The following is a 23,088-nucleotide window of genomic DNA, read 5'->3' on the forward strand; positions in this document are numbered from 1 at the left end:
TACGTGGGGGAGAGGGAAGTGACTGGCACGTTCCAACTAGAACACAGTGAGCAAAGGAGGAGACATGAAGATGTGCAGGACCACAGCCATGCCAAGCCATTTCTGCAACTCTTTAGACTTCCTTCTCTTCCCACAAATAACTTAATGTGGATTAATTACCCTAACGTCCAACGAGTTTATTTGTTAACAAGGTAGATTTTCTCATTCTCCCATGTGTGTGTGGGAATGCTGTTTCTAAGCCCACACTGATAACAGACTAGGCTGTTTGGATTCGTTCAGAATGGAAGTGTGTAATTCTGGCAAGGCCATCTTAGAGACAAACTGACCTTGGTCGATCTCACTTAATGTTTCCGAGCCCAATTCAAGGTGCTGGTTTTAACCTATAACGCCTTACACGGCTTGAAAGCACCATACCTGATGGAACGTCTCTCCCGACATGAACCAACCCGTACACTGCACTCAACTTCTAAGGTCCTCCTCCTAGTGCCTACTCCAAGAGAAGCTCAGAGGATAGCAACAAGGGAGAGGGCCTTCTCAGTGGTGGCCCCCCAATTGTCCCCAACGAGACCTGCCTGGCGCCAACATTGTTATCTTGTCACCACCAGGTCAAGATCTTTCTCTTTTCCCAGGCATTTAACAGCATATGCTGATTTTATAACTAACCTGAGAATAGTTGTTTTAAATGGATATTGTTGTTTTTATACTTTTAGTGGTTTTAAATTTTGTATATCTATTTTAAGGTTCATTGTTTTTAACTTTTGTAAACCGCCCAGAGGGCTTCGGCTATGGGGCAGTATATAAATATAATTAAATAAATAAATACATTCTAGAGGAGTAATAGAAGATATTCAAACATGTACATTAAACTGAGAACTTGCTTCCATTACAATAGTGGCTCTCCAGATGTTGTGGGATTCCAACTCTCATCTGGAGGGCTACAGGGTCCACAGCCCTGCTTCACTAAGTAGCCCAAGACCATGACAGTGACTTTCCCTGAGCTCTGTGTTTGTGTTTTTAACAGAGCCTTCAAAAACCCTTGAGCACCAGCTGGCAGAGAAGAAGATCCTGTCGCAGCTACTGGAGGTTGTGAATCAGCGCAGTGCCCTGATTGAGATGCAAGAGAAGAAGCGTCTCAGTGAACTCACTGAGCATGCTCCGATGATGGAGGAACCTCTGGAAAAGCTCAGTTGGCTGGACTGAAGCCTGCTGAGTTTAGAGGCTGTGATCTTTGTCCAGAGGTTCTGTTTCAGCACAGACCAGCGCAGGAAAGGAAGTTGCTCTTTGACAAAGCTCTGTCTAAGACACTCAGCGACACCTTACCTGCCGCATCGGGGAAGACCATACGGATGCTGCTCAAACTGACGTTGAGCTCCAGGACGTTGCAGCGACAACTGTGCACTGTGAGCAGCATCAGACACTTCTGCCAATTTACCCGCCCAGGTCACCTTGGCAAGGCCCATGCCCCAGAGTTGGGGCTTATGCAGTTTCCCTGGAGGAGAAGCCCAGCCTCCAAGCTGCTCCAGCTACAGAGCTGTGAGTGCGTTAAAGAGTAAGGTAGGAAATAGAATACATTGTTGTTGTTGTTTTTGCCAAGAAGAAATGTTATTACGATGTGTCTTAAGATTGTAACCAGTGTGATGAGGCATTTGGAGGACAAATAACCATGGAAAAATGCCAGTATTTGGAGAGACATTGTACGTACTGTAGCCATAGCATGTAGAAGTGGAGCTGCCTGCGTGCCCTACTATGGCACAGGGCCGTGCTGAGCAGGGCAGCTTCTCTTTCACGCCACTGCAGGAGCCTACTGTGGTTGCTACTCCTGCTTGTGAAGGAGTGCTGTAATCCCATACCTGTGGAGAAGGTAGTAGGGGCTGCATGGTGTAAGTGGGCAAAACATTTTTCAGTAGCCTCTTTGTCTTTGTCCAAGCCCCTTTCCCGGCAACCACAACGCAATATTCCTTCTGCTCAGGGCAGGTCTCAGGGAGCCTTGCAGTGGAAGTAGTGCAGCTTGCCTCCCACCTTCAAACTCACCAGACACAGGGGAAAGGGTAGAAACCTGCAGAAGTATGTAAACTTAAACACAAAAGTTTTTTGAAATAACAGGGTATTGCTGGGGCAGAGGGAGACTTGCTGGCTGGATGAGCAAGGCTGGTGATAGACTCCCCAAAATTAAAAATGGCGCAGGCATGGGAGGAGGAGTTCCCATCATAACAGATAGTCAAGCAGGTGTCGATGCTCTCCTTCAAATAAGTAACAATTCTAAGACCCTGTTCAGACGACACGCTAAGCCATGGCGGTTAAGCAGTTTGAGTGAAACATTATGGCTTAGCGTGTCGTGTGAACCATTCCTAGCCATGGTGGCTACATAACCACGGTTTAAACTTGTTCACTAACCATTTACTGCAAAAGGGTTAGGGGCTGAACCACGACTTCATATGTTGTCTGAACAGGCCCCATGAGATACTATGTGCTTCCCAACTATAAAGCCACATAGGTGTGGTTTGAATGTGATGATACCCCTGCGACAGATGAACCACCTTAAGAGATACACAACGACAAGAGAGCATTTACTTCACAGTAAAACCGCTGCTGCGGAAAGGCCTTAAAAGAACTGATGTCAGTGTTACATAACTAACCAATCAAGCTTCTCTTTGGGTGAGAAGAGAGGGCTTTCTGTTCTAATGAGAAGGTAGCTATGTTTGGATTGGAGTAAAGCCACTGTTATTTTTAGAGGCTGTTTCCCCCCCATTTCAATAAAGATGCATGGACTGAACAGGAAGTGCCAGCCCGTCTTTTCTCATCCAAGATCATTTCACAACAGAGTGTTTTCTGAGGTTTTGTGTGTCTTTGTCGGCTTCTCAAAATTTTGGCTGTCTGTGGTGGCTACCTTTTTGTAACGAATTGAAAATGGCCTTATTAAAGGGACATGATGGAGTTATTTTGCCAAAGAACTCCATTACAAGTCTTGCCATGTAAGGTGCCTGGACGGGAGACAGCCCAGGAACCATATTTAAGCTGCTAGGAAGGGCAGGATACGCTTGCTAGATAAAGACATGCCAACCTACATCAAATATGCTGTTCCAGTCAGGGCATGATTGCCTAAATGTTTTCAGAGGCCTAGGTACGACTTTTTGTATCCTGCTTCTCACAGTGCTCTTATGGTCAAGAGCTAGTTCTCAGGTACCATAACTATCCACTTCAAAACACCACATTCTGGCACACTAGCGAACAACTACTTTTGCTAGTGGGGCACCTTGAAGGGGGGAAGCAGAGGAAGGCAGGCTACAGTCCATCAGAGAAATAGGCCAAGTATCACATTCCTCCTCTCATTCATATACATACACAGGTATCCATCTCTCCCTCCAGCATGTTTTAGGAGAAGGGCAATAGCACAGTGGTAGGACACTTGCTTTGCACGTAGAGGGTCCCAGGCTCAGGCCCCAGCATCTCCAGGTAAGGCTAGAAAAAGATCCTGCCTGAAACCCTGGAGAGCCATTGCTGCCAGTCAGTATCGACCGTACTGGGCTAGATGGACCATGGGTATGACGCAGTGTGTTTCACAGTAAGGAGCAAAAAGGGTGAAACTAAGCCCCAAAGGCTGCCAACCCCAGCTGTAGAGGCAGCTAAGGTTTGGTGCAGCAGGGGACTTTCTCTCTACAAGAAGACTTATCCACAATACTATATAAGAAGATTCACAACTGCACAGCAGGCTATCAAGAGCGGTTCACTGAAGGCGAGTTGTGTAGCATGCAGTGCCAAGAGTCAGCAATGCACGAATATGTGAAGGCTCAGTGGCACAGTACATACTTTGCATGGGGGGGGGGGGGGGCAGGCTCAATCACTGGCATCTTTCGTCAAAGGGTCTCGACCAACAGGGTTGGGAAAGATCCCTCTGCCTGAGTCCTTGGAGAACTGTGGCCCCTCTGCATAGGCAGTATTCAAAAGACACTTCAGCTTTAGACTCATTGGCTGGCCTGGGCCAAGTGCTTCAGCTTCAGTTCCCTCCCATGCTGAAAAGGGAACCACTTTGCAAGGCAGCTGCAAGGAAAAGTATGATGTTGATGGAAGAGTTTTGTACATTAAAGGGCTACATACCTGTTCAACGTGTCAAGAACAGGATTCTCTCCACGAATGCTAGTTTCTGCTTTGCTAAAGCTGACGGCAAATTTATTCTAGCTGCACTAAACCCAAAAAACTAGCTGTGTGTAACTAGCGATGCTGTATATTTTAACTCATCTGCTTGATACATTAACTGAGTCGGTCTGCATTTTACACTATTAGAGCAGCATAGCTGTTTTATATATATTTTAAAAAGCTGGTTTCCAATTGAGCAACATATAATTCAGCTAGTTCCAAAATTCCCTTCTGCACAATTGTCCTAATTCCATAATTTGGGTAGCACCATCCATAAAAAGATGAATTGCCTTAAAATCCAGCTAAAAGAAGAAAATCTAAAATCCAGCTTTACAGTACCAAATTCTAATTATTATCATGCGCTTAAAACTACTAACCCCTAGAAGCTAGCAGCATAGAGGGGCTTGCTGTTCACAGTTTTCAGCCAAAGTCTCTTGGTCCCTAACATGGCTCCAGCACCGAAAACACTTCATCTGGAGCTGAGTTTGTCCTGGAGCGTCTGGAGCCCCACCCGCATTTGCTCCTCCGTCCCCTTCAGCACCTTCACTTCAATGGAGTGGAATAGGCAGAGTATGGCCGAGACGAACAACACCAACACAGCCAGCAGGCTAAGCAGAGAGAAGGAGACCTTGGGGAAGGGCGGCTGCAGGGCTCCGCCGAACATAGAGCTCAGGCCCATGGCTCCTTGCAGGAGCAGCAGGAGCACAGCCAGGACGGCCATGCGGCCGCAGGAGTACTGCTGGCGCTCCGCTGTGTGCAGCCCCACCCGCACCTCCATCCGGGCTTCGTTCAAGATGTCCACCAGCACTGGCTCTAAAGGGGGGGAAAAATAGGGTGAGAAGATGATGGAGCTCAACCACAGATGTGTAGCGATACTGACAGGCAAATCTGAAGATACCCCCAAAAGCTTCTGTCTGATGTGGAAAAAGTACACAAGCATCCCAGAATCAGAATCACTGGCTCGTAGACCCTCCCAGCACTTGTTACTTTCTCCTGAAATTCATGTCTGAAAAGCCTTGTATTTCTAAGGTCAACTGCATATTAACCAGACAAGAAGAACCCTGATTAGGGCATTTTGGAAGGGTCAGAGCATACTTGGGACTTCCCATTCGCCCTTGGGGGCTAATCAGGAACAGAATGCAACATTTGTACCGGTCATAGGCTGCCAAAATATGGCATTGTTTATGTAAGAATGGTTTCGTTTATGGAACATGTATGGGACTTGTGATCAGTCATGGGAGAGAGGAGGGAAAAGCATGATTTCATCAGAGCAACTTTGAAAGTATAAAAGTATGCTGTATGTGGATGATGGGCAGAGAGTTCAGCCTTCGGCTTGCTGGAGGTGGACTTTCTCTTACACGTGTAGTTCTGAATAAAAGCCTTTGAATCTGGTCCTGCCTGGACTCTGTTCCCTTCCCTACTGGATCAGAGAATTCCCCTAACAATATCAGCCAAGCTACTAATTACACTCATTTGGGTCTGGCCAACTCAGGGTTTAGGGAAAGGGTATCAAACCTCTGACCCAAAGGGCAAATGTGGTCTTCTAAAGGCCCCATTCTCTTTCCCCAACCATTGATCACTGGGTGTTTTCCAAGCTACTGTGTGGTTCCCTCCCATTCTAAAAAGTTGAAATGTAGTAAGACCCTTAAGCTAAAAACATGTATTTTTGGCCACCCTTTTTGCTTTCAACCCTGCTCATCACTGGAATGCAGCCCCTGAGAATGCTCCTAAAATGGAATTTGGGCTGAAAGGTTCTGCACCCCTGGACCAGGAAGACAGGCTGCTGTTTTATTTAAAAAGATCTCTGTGTCCTTGACTCTGGCAGCAGGAAGGAGCCACATAATGACCCAAATGGCCATTCTCCTCTCTCTGAGGAAGCGGAGTGAAAAACAGGATTGAAAGGTGCTCTCAGGTTAAGAATCATGGATGGACCCAAAAAATAAAATAATGACACCGGCATTGAGTCTAGATACTCACACCAACTCATCTTGTTCCAGATCAATGAGACTTGAGCACTCACCAACTGTGGGATGGTTTAGATTTTTGTCTGGTCGTCTTTTATCCACAGACAGTGTGGCTATGACAGCTTCATGGTCAGAGTAAGGAAGGTCCTTGTTGGGAATGGTTCCAGTGGTAGTCTCATGACGGCTGCATCTGACTTCACACTGAGACAAACTCTACAAGAACGGAAAAACAGGCAGAATGGCAAGTTGCTCATTAGTTGTGTGTGTGAGTGAGTGAATAAATCAAAATGCTCCCTGAAATTCTAGAGTTAGGTTGTGAACTGCAAGTGAAAAGGAGAAGAGTGGAATTCCCTCCTTACTGGAGTCCCCTTTGAAGAACAGAAGTATTTATTTATTTAATTTATTTAAGGATTTTTATGCCGCCATTCAGCCAAAAAAGGCTCTCACGGCGGCTTACAAAAGTATTTCTTGACAAGTAGCTAGAAGGATCGTAAATGGTCAACTGAACTAACCTTCTATACCAACCTTCTGAACCTGGAGCTCTCCAGGCCAGTGGTCATGCTAGCTGGGGATTATGGGAGCTGTAGTCCCAACATAGCCACCTTGGGTGCCATTTTTGGTGGAAAGGCAGGGTACAGAGCAAATAAATAAACAAAAACAAACATATCTCAAGGGCACCAGGTTGAGGAAGGCTGCTCTGTACTAAGAAAAGCCTCACTATCGCCAGATCTGTTCTATCCTATGCTTATCTGACTATGTAAATATGTATTTCCAAGGAAAGCGATTCTACAACTGGCTCATTCCTTTATTAAATTAATCTTAAACTTCAACTCTTGCAAATTAAAATCCATTCCACCATGCCTGCAAGACTTGAATGCATACTGAGGATAATTTTCAAGCTCTCCTTTAAGCTTATTTTCTTGAGGCTAAACACATGTGCCCAGTTCCCCCCGTACTTTTCTCAATGACCTGAGAAAAGTAGAAAACAATGGCCATCTTTACTACCCTCTTCTGAATTCTCCCCAATGATGCTAGCCACACACGTCCAAAGTCAAACTAAGACATTAGTCACAATTGTAGCTTTCCTCCCACAGGAAAGGCAAGATGAGACAGTCGACATCCTGTTCTCCCTTGACCGCAGCAGTAGACAGAGACCAGCAACATTAGTTGCTCTCTCAGTGAGAGGGGCCATAATCTCCCCGCCACCCTCCCAGATTGTCTCTACCTGATGGCAGTAACAACGTTCTTGCAGCGCTCCTTGGCTCTGTGTGGTTTGTTTGTTCATTTGTTTTTTAAAAAAATAACAGTTAATTGAGCTTAAGATGTGAGAAGGATTTCTGACAGTTTTTTTCCTCTTTATTCCAGCCATCAACTCCTAGTCAGGGAGTTTTAGTCACTGGGCCCTCCCTTCCTTGGGATAGGCTTGGGATTTTGGTGCAACAGCTGTAGACTAAGAGCTGTCCCCACACGCAGAGTTCAGGAAGATAGGAAGGGATCCAGTAATCCAAGCTAATCTAGCTCAAAAAGGCATCAAGCTCTTGTAAAAAAAAAAAAAAAAGAGCTTATTGCTTTGCACATTTCAGCACTAAAGTCTTAAGTCTCCTTCATACCTTGAAAACCGCTCCCTCAAGAGCAGCTGCAGGAGAGAACATGCCCAAATCAAGCAAATGGTGGCCGATAGATGATTTGCTTGGGAACATAGCCAACCAGATAGGACATCGTTTTGCAGACAAACATATATAAAGAAGTCACCAACTGCGATAGAAAACTATTCCGCCTGTATTTTATGCTGAGAATATTGAGAGAGGCAAACGAGTTCAAGGGTTAATGTCTGACTTAGATCAGAGAGCCATTGTTGTTAAACTATTTCCACACCTTGTGCCAAATCATTAGGATCCCATCACGGTAACGCTTTATCCCTCTTGCGCATTTATACCTCGTTGGACACACAGACGCTGGTGTGGTATTTTGGATAATGTGGAATAAAATGCACTATGAAATATCACTATGAAAGCGGTATTATGGAATGTGGAGTGTGCCCCAACAGTTCTCAGTGCACTTCAATACCGCTATAAAGCCCTGATCTCTGTACGCTACTTAGCCCAGCCTGTTTCCTATGCCTCGAACTTGCACATACCTTATAAAGAATGTAGTCAATACGAATCCCCTGGGGATAACACTGCAGTTCCTTCTTGCTCGTGAAGCGGTTGGCTGGCACCAGAGTCGAGCCATCCTCACAGCCCTGAGAAGAAGACCAGAGTCTGAATTCTCTTCAGTTCTAACCAAAGATTCAGAGCACCTACAGCAGGCTGCCTTGGGGGAAACCGCCAGCAGCTGGGCCTTGCTGAGGCAGCAGGCAATCACAATTTTCAGGAAGGTCAAGGAAAGGTGACAGTTTCTAGGTCCCAAGCGCAACCTCTTTATGTGGAGGTATTCCGGAATCTCCAGCAGGCTGAGCCGAGGGAGAGCAGAGCCATTCCACCAGCCTTGCCGAAAGGCCTCCTCCTGAAGGCTCTTCCTCCCTCAGCTGTCACCACCAACAGCCATTCCAGCAGCCTGAGATGAGGGAAATGAGAGGGAGAGGAAGGGCCATTCCACCAGCCCTGCTGAAGGCCTCCCTCATGGAGGCTCCTCCTCAACGGTTATCACCAGCAGCCTTTCCAGCAGGCTGAGCTGAGGGAAATGAAACAAAGAGCATGGCCATTCCACCAGCTCCGCCAAAAGAATTAATTCCCTCCCGCCATTCCGTTTCCTTGTGTGCCCTGTCTTTTTAGATCGTAAGCCTGTGGGCAGGGGCTGTCTTGTTTAACTGCTTGTAAGTAAGCTGTTTTCGGAGCCTTTTTAGGCTGAGCAGCGGGATACAAAAACTTCAAATAAACAAATAACTTTGTTAACTTAGTTTTATTGAAGGGCAAAGAGGCACCCGGACACAGACAACACAACCCTCCTTTCTTGACCATCTCAGAAGATGGCACCCAGGCGCTCACCTCAACCTTCTCCGCAGCAATGAAGGAGTCCTGGAGCCCTGCCCAGCCTCGCAAAAGCTGAATGCCCACATCCTCCGGGTGCATGTTCAGATCCCCACCAAGCAGCACCACATCAGCCCCTTTTGACGTATGCCTGGGAAGATGGGACAAGGTCACAGAACGGGAGGGAACAAACAGAGCCCAGCATTATTAGGATATGGGGTTTTTTTCCTGGTGAAAGAGAAATCCTTCCACACATCAGTGGCAACACCTGCATCCCTTTCCCCCTCTTCCTCCCTCCCGCTCTTTACCACTGCCAAGGCGGGATCTAGCTATGGAGCAGAAGACAAGGGACCTAGCACATATCACTGTATTCCACAGAGGGTCCACTGTAGCACAAACCCAATCATAATTAGCACTTGGAGTCTCCCACTGTTACTTACTGTATAAACTGGCCAAGTTCCCAGGCCTGGACTACTCGATGGGCCAGGTAAGCATCCTTCTCCCGACAATACTCTGCATGGAGCTGGGGAGGAAAGAGAAGACACGCATGGAATTCACACAAGTCTAATGTGCATGAAATCATGAGGCAACAGCCTCTGTGCTCGCCTCAGTTGTTGCTGTTTTTAAAAAAAACTGATCTGGGGGCCTTTTCAAGTTCAAACCAAGGAAAACAAGGCAGAAAGAGCAAAGAGCTCTTGAGTGGCTTCCCCCAGAGCAACCTAAGATAAATAGAAACAGTACAATACTTCTTTGGTAGGTGGGTAGGCGTTCACAGCTCCAGGCACACATGGGGCCCTAAAAATTAGGGCTGTGCTCCGCTTCGGTTCTTAGAACCGATAGCGGAGCAGCCTGATTCGCCTCCGACAAAGACGGATCGGGTCAGGGGAGCTGCGGATTGAGACCAAGCGGATCCTTCACCTCGATCCGGAGCTCTGAAAAAAAGGTAAGTGTGGCAGGAGGGGGGCTTACCTGGTGCCACCGCAGTCCGTGTGGTGACGGCGGCAGAGCCGGGGAGGGGGGGGCTTACCTGCCTCCGTCACGGTCCAGCAGCGGCTTCAACTGAGGCCCAGGCCTCAGTTGAAGCCGCTGCTGGACTGCGACGGACGCAGGTAAGTGGTGAGGGGGGGCCTTACCTGGCACCGGTGCTGCAGTCCGTGCGGCGACGGAGCCAGGTAAGGGGGCAGGGGGGCTTACCTGCCTCCGTTGCTTTCCGGCAGCGGCTTCAACGGAGGCAGGTAAGTGGTGAGGGGAGAGGGGGGCATTATAGGCATTTGAATTTCAATGAAAGCCTAGGGCGGGGGAGGAAACACGGAGCTTCGTCCAAACCTGGAACTGCAGTTCACCTTCACAACGGTTTAGGGAAACAAGCCAGGATTGTAAAGCACCGTTTGAAGTTGGCTTGCTTCCCTAAACCATAGTTAAGGAGATCAGAAAAGCTTCTGATCTCCTCCTTGCAGTCACAATGGAGGACAGGGGAGTGCCAGTGAGGTTTGTTCACGTAACATTAAGCCCTAGTTTAACCTTACTTCCAAATGCAGCTAGGCTGCATGGCAGAAACATCCTCAAGTTCCTTGTTCACGGAATGAGGGTTTGTTATCACCCAACAAGCACCCTGGGATAATAATACCCTCTGATTGTGTCATTAAACCCCAAAAATATTTCCACATGCTGCAGCTTTTGGGCTAAAATAAACCAGATGTGTCCGAACGTCCTATTTACTACCAAGCCTGTGAAATTATACTGGTTATTATTAAGGCAATGTACCATAGTTGTTTTCCCGATGCATTTCATTTTGCTGGCTGTCTATTCCTCATCAAAGCTAACAATTCCCACAAACAAAAAGGAGTGAATTAACCGTTGGGACTGAATTCACAGCCTCTGGAGATGGCCACTTGAGACACTAGGCCTGAATGGCTACTGCTTTGCCAGCAGCTTCTGTTCAGCTACCCAGCCTGGCCTGCATTTATGGTAACCAGCCAGGACAGTCGTATCCATACTAGTCAGGGTGAGAACAAACAGCAGCTACCAATGGGGTGTGGGTGTGACAGTGACACACACACACACACAGAGAGAGAGAGAGAGAGAGAGAATATAAAAAGATTTCCTTTTTCTCTTGAGAAGGTATCACCAAAGCACCTAAAAAGCTTTGGCTCTCATGTACACCCCCTGCTGGCAAATCGGTTGTAAAAACAGCCAGCACCACTTATGCAGTCTAATAGGAAATGCCTAGCATTCAGCAATCACTTAATTCGTTCAGCAGTCTCACACCGTGGAAAGAGTTGTCTTGCATTCCCCATCGAACAACCCTCATTTCTAGGCTCCCTGCTCCACAGTCTGTCTTTGTACCTTCCTCTGAACACCAAATGTTTTTGGGGCAGGGGCTGAAGAAGTCCCCCCAAAAGTTTTAAACAAGCCAAAAAAACTCCCCTAATAAATAAATATACTCACATGCGTCACATAGACATTGAAAACAATCCCCTGGATCTTTAGCACCACGAGCCCCACGGATTTGCCAGCAAACCAGTCTCCGTGCTGGAACTGTGAAGGGGAGAGAGGGGGAGGAGACAATGTGAGAGGCACGAAGGCAAAGCTGGTCCCCATCGTGGCAAAAGGGCGCCTCTCCTTGCTCCCTTCCCTAAGCAAGACGCTACCCACTCACCATGTACGGATAGCCATTCACAGAGTATTGGTACAGGAAAGTGTCCAGGATTTGGTGTCTGGAGAAGACGCAGAGCCCGCTGCCAAACACCCCACTACAAAACAGACACAATCACCACAGTCATCACGGAGAGTCACCAGGCACTTCCCCCACCCCATCACCTTCACTCCCCTTGCTACGTATGTCACCAGCCCACTCCCACCCACCGACCCTTTGAGGTCACTGGCTGAGCTTCCTAGAGGATACCCCCAGAAATGGACTAGCAGTCATAGAATCATAGAATAGTAGAGTTGGAAGGGACCTATAAGGCCATCGAGCCCAACCCCCCCACTCAATGCAGGAATCCACCCTAAAACATACTTGACAGTCAGGACCCTCTGGAATGATTCCTGGCTCTAGGAAGGTCTTGGGACACCACTAGAGATTCAAGGGTGGAATGAGCTGCTGCCTCACCAGTTACCTGTGCAACTGCACGCTGAAGTCAAAGAATAGGAGTCCACCAAAATGTGTCCATCCAATATGGTGGCCTCCAGATGTTTTGGACTACAACTCCCATCAGTCCTAACCAACATAACCAATTATCAAGGACAAAAGGGGCTGTAGTCCAAAACACCAGGTTGGGAAAGACTGGTTTATGAAGTAGTGCCAAAAGGCTGTCGAAGGTGTGAAGCAGAATGTTTGGTAACCATCTGTGATCCGGTGGCCTGTGCAAGATGCATCTGAACAACACGGAGAGGTATAGAACTAGAAGACTCCACCACCCATTAACCAGGGGGTTGCAACTTGGTGCCCTCCAGATGTTTTGGACTACAGTTCCCATAATCCCTGACCACTGGCCATATTGGCTGAATCATGGGAACTGTAGTCCAAAACATCTGAAGGGCACCAGGTTGCCCACCCCCTGTATTTACTACTCACTAACCTCACAAAATGTTCTTGGAATTCCATATGCCCCAAGCCATGTTCCCCACAGACAAACTGCTGCAGGCTGGTTATACACCAGGTATGTGTTGATGTGCATCAAACCCAGACATCCTCAGATGTACGTGTTGAAACCACTGTGTGCAACTGAATCTTGAGATCTGTTCTACAGGCCAATAGGATCACTTCCATGATCCATATGCCAGAATTTGCATGGTGTTAGGAGTTGCTCTGTGCTGGACCATTCCTCCTTTAAGGGATACAGGGTGTCAGCTTGACCATTCTGCTTGTTATGTGCTGTATCAGAACTGGGGATGCAGTTAGTGAAAGGAGAGGAGGACTCAAAGTGTCCCTTCTCAACTGTCCCCTCTCGGTCTAATGCAATCGTGTCTGAGCACCCTGCTGCATCTGCTCATAAGTGATACCTACACTCTCAGTCACTAGTTGTACCTCTGAGCTCATTTGCCCTGCCCACAGGACCAGGAGCATAATGGATCCCAGCAGAAGTGTGTAGGGACACACCCTCAAAAAGCCTGTTTGCAGGCTGTTAAGTCAAACTGCCATACCTGGTAGGCAAAGATGACTAAGGGAACAGAGGTAGTTAAAGAGCAGTGGAAAATTACCAAGCAGGTAAGGCTCCTGCACAAGTGGCACAGTTTGAGTGATTTAACAGAGGCACAGACTGCTACGAAAGCATCTTCTGATCAAGACTTAACACCTTCCATGCTCAAGGGGTCCTTTACCTTAATCTACCTGTCTGTTTACAAGCTCACAACAAACAAAACAAAAATGACAGTGGTTTTCCCAACAGCCCACAGTTGAGAGGCTACCTAAGCCCCTTCTTACCTTTTGAAATAGTACGATGAAGGGTAGTGGGCACAAAGTTTCTTTTTCAGTTCCAAATAATCTTTCTCGCTCCACACCTGGAAAAACAGAGAAGCTATGACCACAGTTACCACGAACCAAAGAGGCAAGCAGAACTGGGGACCAAGGGCCCCACGCCTAGCTACAACTAACCCCCCAATAAGTCTCCCTTATTAATCGTGCTTATAGATAGAAATGTAATTGTGTATAGCATTTTACAACCTCACAACAGCCCTGTGAGGCAGGCCACTGTTGCCCTGTTTTATAATGAGGCTATTAGTTTGCCCATAGCCTTGCAATATGTCCATGGCTGAGCTGGGATCTGAACTTTCAGTTTCAAACCTAACAAGATCTACTGAAGTAGAGTCAAGTCCTCACCTCCTGTAAGAGCGCCAGGTCAAATTGCTCCTTGCTGAGGACATCACCAATCAGTTCAATGCGCTCCTGCCGTAATTTACTCAGGTATTGAATGGCCCTGGAAGGGGTGGAAAGGGAAAGGGACTGGGTGAAACTGCAACTTCCATACAGGATCACTGCAGTTCTAACCCTGCATTATTTGAATCTTGGCACCCATAGATATGTCCCATGCAATGCAAAACAGCATCTTCAGAGGAGCAGTTTTAGTCTGGACCACAGAAGGGGAGGAAGGGTTAAACTCCCCGTCTGCTACAGTCCCAATCAGTATTAGCCTACGCGCCCACCCCCAGCTGCTACTTGCATTTTTAAAAACCTACACATGGGAATGCATGGACATATTTAACATCAGGTCCAATTTGCCTTTGTGAGCCATCAATGTGGCTGGAGGCATTCTGCGAACACAGCCCAAGTTGGCCTTGCTTGAAGGCTGAGCAAAACCATCAAATGTGGGATACAGAGAGAGAAAATTATTTGGCCTGTTTCAGAGACGGTGGGGATGGGTGAGTGGGTTCAGGGTGGATCAAAAACATTTGAGCAGCCAAAGCCAAAAATATGAACGTTCTTATCAGATGGATATTTCATAATTGGTATCAGATGTATTTCATAACTGGTTCTCTTAACAAATTTTTTTTTGGGGGGGGGGGGTTGCTCAGGGCTCAGAATGCCTACAAATGTACTTAAAAACAGGAACAGGTTTGCTGTGGAGATGCACTCACAGCGTTCTGTTCAGATGTACCATTTTCTCTCCAGGATCAATCACAAAGAAACATGGGCCTACTAGTTCATTGTACACAGCAGTGGCTGGTCTGTGTCCATGATGTTACTAAGAAGCCTCCCCCATCCCTCGACCAACTTTAGAATTAATGATTTATTTATGATCTGCATTAAAAAAAAAGAAAGGCACCAAATGAACTTTTAAACACACAGATGTACAAGCAACACTTGAAAAAGATTTTTTTAAAAAATGGCAGACAGACCGAAGCATGGAGTGGAAGGATGAAACTGAAGACTAAGGCCTGGCCTACACATGCAGCAGAATAAGGTGGTAATGAGGCGGAAGAGCCCTGGAGTGGTAGATGGAACTGTATACTTCTGGATGGCAGGTGGGGAAGTGGCTCTTGCTTAAATGCTCTCCAACGTTAAAAAAAAATGCTCTGCAATCCAAAAACTAGCCTAGAAGGGAATTGGCTGGAATAGAATCCTTGATGTACTAGGTTTCTTTATTTGCAGGAAGCTTAGTACATAGGAGAGAAACAAAAATAGAATCCCCCATCTCACAGCATGAGGTGATCCGGTTCACTCACCACCCCATTCTGCTGCAGATGTATACAAGGTCTAAATCACCACTGGAATCAGAAGCAGGTGTGTATCATCTGCAGTGAGAGGGTGGGGGAAAGCTAGGCTCATCTCACACAAGGGGGGGGGAGATACACTAACTCCTGTTTTGACGTTCATCTGAACACATGTTCATGGCTTTGCGTACAACAAACAGGTACATGGGAATCAGAGGTTGCATGTGTACACACAGCATCCCTCAACTGACCAATCTCCTCTCTCTTACCACCTTAAATCATCAACATTCCCCCCACTCCCGACAAAGTGACTTGTCATTGCAATGTAGCACTGCACTACATGAGGTGTGCCGGTAAAGGGGAGAAGGGCTGGGGAGGCAGTTTGCAGCGCTTGATCTATATTTGAAGTGGGGAGTTCAATGGAATTCAGAAAGACCCAAGAGCTGATTATGCTATGCAGATAAGATATGTGGGTCACATCCTAGAGCAGCATTCCCTAACGTGGTGCTCTCCAGATGTTTTAGACGACACCTCCTAGAATGTGGTGTGGTAGCCCAATGCATCCAATGGGCATCAGGCTGGGGAAGATTCTCCTAGAGGACTAGCATCCCAAAATGAACCATCATATTATTTCATATTTATGATATTTATTACTCCCTTTTCATTAAATAACCCTTCCTTAATTGACCAGCCACATTTTTTTATTGATATTCTGGTTGTTGTTGTTTTAAATGTTTTATCCTTTGTATCTTTTCTTGTTCACTGCTCTGGAGTCTGTTTAGATGTGGAGTGGTATATAAATGTTGTCAATAAAAATAAAATAAAAATAACCCCAAAGCAGGGTACAACTAAGAAAAAACAATAAAATCATAACACTGACCAAATCCACAATTGAACAGGGGAGATCAATAAGACAGGTCAATCACAGGTAAAAATGCAGCAAAACAAATTCACTCAAAAACTTGGGCAAAGAGGTGCATTGTCAGCACAGAAAGCTTGTAAGATTCAGTGCTGACATGAAACAGCTCCAAAGGTGGGGTGCCTATATAAAAACGGCCTCTTTCAGGTTCCCACGTATCCAATTCCAGGCAAATGTGGCATTGTCCAGAGGGCATCCCCATTTGATGCCTTCTTATGTACCAAAGCAGGTACGTAAGGGAGAAGGCGCTCTATTAGGTACCCAGGCCCTAAACCATGTAGGGCTTTATATGTCAGCACAAGCACGTTGAATGTGGTTCAGGAGCTTATTGGTAGCTAGTACAACTCCTTCAGAACTGCTTTACTATGTTCCTGGTAGGCTGTTAATGACGCCTCCCACAAAAGATCAGGAAAGCTGGATGTGAAGATTCCTTTGCACGTATAGTACTGTGGCATAATGTTAATCAACACCTCCACCTCCGTCCCATGATTTGAGCAAAAAAAATTGCACATTTCGCCAAATCTCTCCAGGGTCTAAACCAAAACAGGAACAAGAGAGAATTTTACAGCACTGACCGCATAGCATAAAAATAGCAGCACCAGAATCTGAAAATATCAAGAAATAGCAGCTTCACAGGCCTACTGGGCTCTGAATGCCACCATCATAGTTTCCACCTTGGAGGGGAACTGACAGAGGAAGAACTGTCTGAGCAGAAATCAGAAGTCTCAGCAACGTCTCGGCAAGAAGACACGAGCAAACCTTCGCTCACAGAGAATACTGGCCCCTCCTCACCCACCATGTTCTCATCCAGATCAATATTAAGCCTCTCTTCACCTTCCCCAAACCAAAGCAAAGGGGCCAACTCACCAGCAATTGAGGTCAAAGATCCGCAGCTGCAGTCCAGGGTCCTTCTCCATCACTGTAGGGACAAGGTGGTATAGCAGCAGGTTCAAGCTGGGATCCACTGGACTCAAAAAATCGTCGGTTTCTGCCTCTAGCTCTCCACAGTGAAGGAGGCGACAGGCTTTCCTCCTCTCCCTGTGCCAGGAAAACAGAGATTATGACTGCATAATTGTAAATAACACCTGTAGTGCCAGTAGGGAAGAATGAAGCAGGTGGGGCAGCGGATGGCACTGACTCAACGAGGCGCGTGTGTTCCTGTGTGCCAGGGCAGGCGTTGCCTCTCTCAGCTAAACCCCTCTGCCAGCCACATATGGAAGCCCTTGATGAGAGGAGGGAGAGGTGCAAAGCTAAGACCTTCAGCTTAGTGGGGTTATGCGGCATTAAAGGGACATTCTCAGGTCAAATGTGGCACATCTTTTGCCTTTTTCAATACAGCAAGTGCCTCTCTCCACAGAAGTGATAAAGCTGCGGCCGTCACTGCCACCTGAACGCTTCAGACTCATCAGCCCGTAATAAGCATAAACACTTATACACCCTTAAAAGACAATTAACGTTCATGATGAAGGCCTACATTGTTGTAATCATCACTGTGTTTTTTTTTTAAAGGTCTTTTAGAATGGTTCCAACCAGAGGCCTACCCGCTAATTTTTAACACGTTTCATGAGGACTTCGTACACAGGCATAACAATTCACACAGGGCGTATCACGATACTGTCTTTGGCTCAGCACCACAAAAGCGAGCCTGCTGAGCAATCCCTTCAAGGGAAGTGCCATGGACAAGCAGCAAAGTGCTCTCAGGTCAATCACACCCAACCCAGAAAGTCAACTCTGAATTCTGGAATTTCCTTTAAACATGTGATTTCAAACATACAGCGACTGAACCTAGCTGTCCCAACATAGCACAATGCTATACAACCATTAATGGTTTTCACTACCCTTAACAGGATTTGGTATTTTATTGGATAGGGATCAAAATATACTCAGTACAAGTTGCCCAAAAATTCAGGAGGAGCCTATGGCAAGGCAGAAGACTGCTCTCCAAACTCTTAAGAACATGGATCAGATCAAAAGCTGAACTAGTCTGTTAGCAGAACCACCTCCATTTTTAACAGGAAACTGTAAAATCTCCATTGCACTCCAAGCAAAATGTCATAATGCCCTGTATGAGAATGTCTCCTTGTGTGCGTCCTTGCATCCTTGATTACTAATATAAACAAGAGTCCTGGCTCCAGCTGTCTGTGTCGAAGTTAACTCTCTGTAACTTACTGTCAGGCCAAAGCTATTGTTTACAGGACTGTTTAGCATAATTAGCTATGCCTCAGTGTTATGTTCTGATTGGTTAATGCTGCTACTGGGCCCTGCCCCTTGAAAGCTTTAATACTGTACCATATTCCCTATGTCTTTTGTCTGATTGCTCCCTTTGAAGAGACCAGGCCTTGATTACTAATCAATAAAGCGCTTTTGAACCCTCTGTCGTTGGAATGGTGGAGTCGTGCTTAAGGGCTGTTTGGATCTCGTCCTTGGGTGAAAAGAACATTGATCTAACAAGTCCAGCATTCTGTTCACACAGTAACCAACTCCAGACGAGCATGGGAAGCTCACAAGCTAGTGCAATAGGATCCTCCTGCTCATGTTTCACAGCAACTGGTACTGAGAAGCACACTGCCTCCGATCCTAGAGGTAATATATAGCCATCATGATTAGTAACTATTGATAGCCTTAACCTCCATGACTTGGTCTAATCCCATTTTTAAAGCCTTCCAAGATGGCAGCCATCAATACATCTTGTGATAGCGAGTTCCATAGTTTGACTATGCACTATGTGAAGAAGCACTTCCTTCTATCTATCCCGAATTTCCCAGCATTCAGCTTGGTTGAATGACCCTGGTGTCTAGTATTCTGAGAGAGGGAGAAAACCGTCTCCCTATTAATGTTCTCCACACCATGCAGAATTTTATATACCTCTGTCATGGCACTGTCAACAAACCTGGTCACTCCTAACTCCAGATCATTTATAGACAAGATAGAAAGCTTCAATTCCAATACAGATCCTTGGGCGACCCCATTGTTTACATCCCTCCATTCTGAGGACTGACCATTTATCCCTACCCTCTGCCTCTTGTTCTTTAATTGGTTACTTTCCCATAACTCACTCCCTAGTGCTTTCAAGTCTGCTCCTCCCCCCCCCTCTGTCTATGACTTCCTTTTGTGAAGTTTCCTCCATCAAGTGGAACCAGTAATAGAAGGAAGTCAATCACGTGTGGTTGTTGCTAGATTTACATGCCGCAAGAGCAGTGAACACTGTATAAGTTTGAAAACAATACACAGACTCAGTAAAAAAATGGCAACCACATGTTGAAAAATGTGTACACATTCATTTTGGCATACTCTGTCACCAAAAACACCTCATCCATTTCCTGCCACAAAACCTGTCATTGATTGGCTCTTACACCTTCTGGCTTCTTCATGTGAAAAACCCTCACTGAACTCATCTTCTTACAATGGCTCTTTCCAGTGTTTACACAAGTCTTGCATCGTCTCTCATTTCTCAGTATTGAGTCAGCCAGCCAGCCACCTAACCCAATTTTCTCAGAAACTTCACACAGTGAAGTTGTGTATGCACACAGGCCAATTTGAGTGACCAATGTTTCAAATTAGGCGTTCCTGTGCTAATAACCAGACCTGTTCTTACGATGAACCATTTACACACCTCAATACTTCCTTGTGTAAGAAACAAGCAGTTTAAGGGGAACACACAGCCTGTACACAAGGTTAAATACTCTTACATGATAGAATCATAGAATTGTTGAGTTGGAAAGGGACTATAATGTATTTATTTATTTATTGAATTTTTATACTGCCCAATAGCCGAAGCTCCCTGGGCAGTTCACAAAAACTACAACCATTCAAAGTATAAAACAAAAAGTATAAAAACATGATATAAAATACAATATAAAAGCACAGCCAGAATAAAATCAGCGGTGCAGAATTACAAATTTAAAATACAAATTTAAAACAGCAAAGTTAAAATTAAATTTATAGACTGTTAAAATGCTGAGAGAAAAGGTCTTCACCTGCCATCTGAAAGAATACAGTGTAGATGCCAGGCGAACCTCCTTAGGGAGCTCAATCCACAGCTGGGGTGTAACAGCAGAGAATGCCCTCCTCCTGGTAGCAACCTGCCTTACTTCCTTTGGCAGGGGCTCATGGAGAAGGACCCTTGAGGATGACCTTAGGGTCCGGGCAGATACATATGGGAAGAGGTGTTCCTTCAGATAGCCTGGCCCCAAGCTGTTTAGGGCTTTAAATGTTAATACCAGCACTTTGAATCAGGCCCGTACCTGGACTGGCAGCCAGTGAAGTTGGAAAAGGACTGGCATGATGTAGTCTCGTTGGCCAGTCCCTATTAATAAATGTGCTATAAGGCCATTGAATCCAACTCCCTGCTCAATGGAAGAATTCACCATAAAGCATAATTTACAAGATGGCTGTTAAAACACCATAGTTTGAGAATTCCCTTTAAGCAAGTATCTAACAGATTCTAAACACATCTTCAAGCATTGTGGTTCAAGTTACATGTAAAGGTCTTCAATGTGCTTATACCGAGACTGCTCCTATCCCCAAGAGCTTACAAAGCCATGGTCATGTAGGACTGTACAGATTAACATATTTATTAAGGCATAAGCTTTTCTGGGCTGTAGTCTATTTCATCAAGTGCATGAAATGTTATGTGAAGTTACAAGTGTATGGCAACACTATTATAGGGCCAAATAAAGTCCAGAGCTTGGAGTTGATACATGTCAACATTTACCAGCAATGCCCTTCTGCATTCTACATAGGACAAATAGCCTGGTTTCTACACATACGGACACAACACATGGACACAAACCTGCCATCAGAAATAGCAATATTTAAAAACAAGTGGCAGGAGACTTCAACCTCCCAAGGTACTGCGTCACTTAAAATGGCCATTCTGGAGCAAAGGGATTTCAAGGCGAGATTGAAATGTGAAACAGCTGAACTTAATCAAGAGGATCAAAAATCATACTGTAAATCAGCTCACCAATGTAAGGATGTCCCTGTTATCACCCAGCAACTACTTTGTGAATGGCCGCTGTTAATAAGGTAATTATTACTGTCATTATTATTTCATTTTCCTCTGACTTTACTCTTTACAATCTCCTCCCTCAGCCAGTTTTAGCATTTTAAAAATGTATATTTTATTTTATAATTACAATTATATGCCACCTTTCTTCCTCTTGCAAGGAACCCAAGGCAGCGTACACGCTCCTCCTCCTCTCCATTTTATCCACACAACAACCCTGTGAAGTAGGTCAGACTGAGAGTCCGTGACTGGCCCAAAGTGAGCCTCGTGGCTGAGTGGGGACTGAAAACTGGACCTCCCAGGTCCCAGCCCAATACTCTCCATTACACCACACTGGATCCCACTTCTTCTGAAAAATAATCCCCAAACAGCTAAGTAATAGTAAAGGATTAAAACAAATTAAGGAAAACGGAAGTTATAATGAGTTATACTAATAAAACGTGACATCTTAAAATCGATTCCCTTTCATCAGAGATTTCAAAAGACCTATCATGTAGTATTAAATGGGTTCAGGATCGTGTCCCATGGGACCATAATTCAACTTGCCTTCTGGGCTTCGATCCTAGAAGACTCTGCGGCACGCCAAGCACTCCACTGTAACAAGTATCTATCGATCCACCATTTCAAATCACTGATGATTGAATCAAAGGCAAACTCTCACTCAAGGTGGCTGGAACAGAAAAAAACGGAAGCAAGGGATTTTTCGATGCGTCCCAGAAAGTGATCTCTAGAGAGCCACCGTATACCTGGTAGGAGGCGGTAGAACACGCGGTCCAGCCCAACGCTCACTCTCTTCCTTTCATGATTCACCCTCACCGGCAAGTCCAGAGGCAGCAGCGCCTAACCTCAAGGCGCGCGCGCTGCATCCCTGCGTTTGTAGGCCTTCGCCCCCGCAATAATCCGAGTTTAAGCCCTTTCCCCTTCCGCTGTAGAACTACAACTACCAGAAAGTGGCGCTGTTGGCTTAGCCAAAAAAAAAAAAAAAAAAAAGCGTTGAAGCTTGGAAAAGAGACGCTATCATAAACTACAAGTACCGAAGTGCTTTGCGACAGGCAATGGCACCACGTCTATGATTCCCCCTCCTTTTTTGGTACAGTAATGTTTTGAGCGCTTAAACAACAAACGCAGTCCTGTGGCACCTTAAAGACTTACACATTTTTCTGGCATACATTTTCGTAGACACAGTCCACTTACCTGATGTTTGAACTGTTAATCTCATGTGATAGATGGGAGGGGCGGTGTAAGGGGGAGGCGGGAGGAGAGAGAGAGGTAATCTGCTGTCAGACGTAATTGGAATGCAAACATTATAGACAGAAGATCGCCCTTCACAAAATATTGTTGGGTGTAGGGTGACCATATGAAAAGGAGAACAGGGCTCCTATATCTTTAACAGTTGCATAGAAAAAGAAATTTCAGCAGGTGTTATTTGTATATATGGAAAACCTAGTGAAATTCCCTCTTCATCACAACAGTTAAAGCTGCAGGAGCTATACTAGACTGACCAGATTTAACAGAGGGCAGGGCATCTGCAACTTTAACTGTTGTGATGAAGAGGAAATTTCACCAGGTTCCCCATATATACAAATAACACCTGCTGAAATTCCCTTTTCAATACAACTGTTAAAGATACAGTAAAGTTCCTTTTCATATGGTCACCCTCGTTGGATGATGACACAGTTATTGTAAGGATGAGCCGATTAACATACATAGTGTGATAAAAAAAAAAGTGACTCCCCACCTTTGTCTTTATTCAAACCACAGGAAATAGCATTGAACTTCTTGGTGAACTGTACTTAAGCAATTTCAAACTGATAACTTGTCTTTGAAATTCCTTTGTTCAAGAATGCCCACCTTAAGGTCATTCACAGGGGGCAAGTTCACATGAGTATGGAGGGAAAATAAGCCATGGTGGTTTATTTTACCTCCCCACCGCATGCCGGT

At 45.7% G+C, this 23,088-nt stretch overlaps 2 protein-coding genes across 3 annotated transcripts in view; one reads left to right on the top strand and one right to left on the bottom strand.

Annotated features, from left to right (window-relative positions):
- Window positions 1–2,775, top strand: part of MICAL1 (microtubule associated monooxygenase, calponin and LIM domain containing 1) — a 59,063-nt gene extending 56,288 nt beyond the window's left edge. Inside the window, exon 24 of the mRNA XM_063141062.1 lies at window positions 1,022–2,775. Within this exon, the coding sequence (XP_062997132.1) occupies window positions 1,022–1,200 (179 nt within the window). The 3' untranslated portion in view covers window positions 1,201–2,775. The remainder of the gene's footprint in view (window positions 1–1,021) is intronic.
- Window positions 2,776–4,267: 1,492 nt separating this feature from the next.
- On the bottom strand, window positions 4,268–22,032 carry SMPD2 (sphingomyelin phosphodiesterase 2). 2 transcript variants are annotated; one of them, XM_063118869.1, is made up of 11 exons: window positions 21,894–22,032; window positions 17,007–17,177; window positions 13,890–13,986; window positions 13,494–13,570; window positions 11,727–11,820; window positions 11,516–11,605; window positions 9,508–9,590; window positions 9,086–9,218; window positions 8,236–8,340; window positions 6,155–6,311; window positions 4,268–4,947 (listed from the first exon to the last, which is right to left on the bottom strand). In XM_063118869.1, exons 2-11 carry the CDS (start codon window positions 17,054–17,056, stop codon window positions 4,604–4,606), a joined length of 1,230 nt encoding a protein of 409 aa, XP_062974939.1. In that variant the 5' UTR covers window positions 17,057–17,177; window positions 21,894–22,032; the 3' UTR covers window positions 4,268–4,603. The 2 variants fall into 2 exon arrangements, with proteins under 2 accessions (XP_062974939.1, XP_062974947.1); XM_063118877.1 differs by lacking the exon at window positions 21,894–22,032 and adding an exon at window positions 21,690–21,718 and having other exon boundaries at window positions 17,007–17,173.
- Between the last annotated feature and the right edge of the window lie 1,056 nt (window positions 22,033–23,088).

This window comes from Elgaria multicarinata, chromosome 1 (assembly GCF_023053635.1).
Source record: "Elgaria multicarinata webbii isolate HBS135686 ecotype San Diego chromosome 1, rElgMul1.1.pri, whole genome shotgun sequence".
Classification (NCBI taxonomy): Eukaryota; Metazoa; Chordata; class Lepidosauria; order Squamata; family Anguidae; genus Elgaria; species Elgaria multicarinata.

What these genes read in the sequence shown, in the direction of transcription:
- SMPD2 (XM_063118869.1), bottom strand. Translation starts at nt 17,056, where the DNA reads ATGGAGAAGGACCCTGGACTGCAGCTGCGGATCTTTGACCTCAATTGC. An exon ending in ACCTGGCGCTCTTACAGGAG is followed by an intron (nt 13,571 to 13,889) that starts GTGAGGACTTGA and finishes CTGTTTTTCCAG; the next exon opens with GTGTGGAGCGAGAAAGATTA. An exon ending in GAACTTGGCCAGTTTATACA is followed by an intron (nt 9,219 to 9,507) that starts GTAAGTAACAGT and finishes CCATCTTCCCAG; the next exon opens with GCATACGTCAAAAGGGGCTG.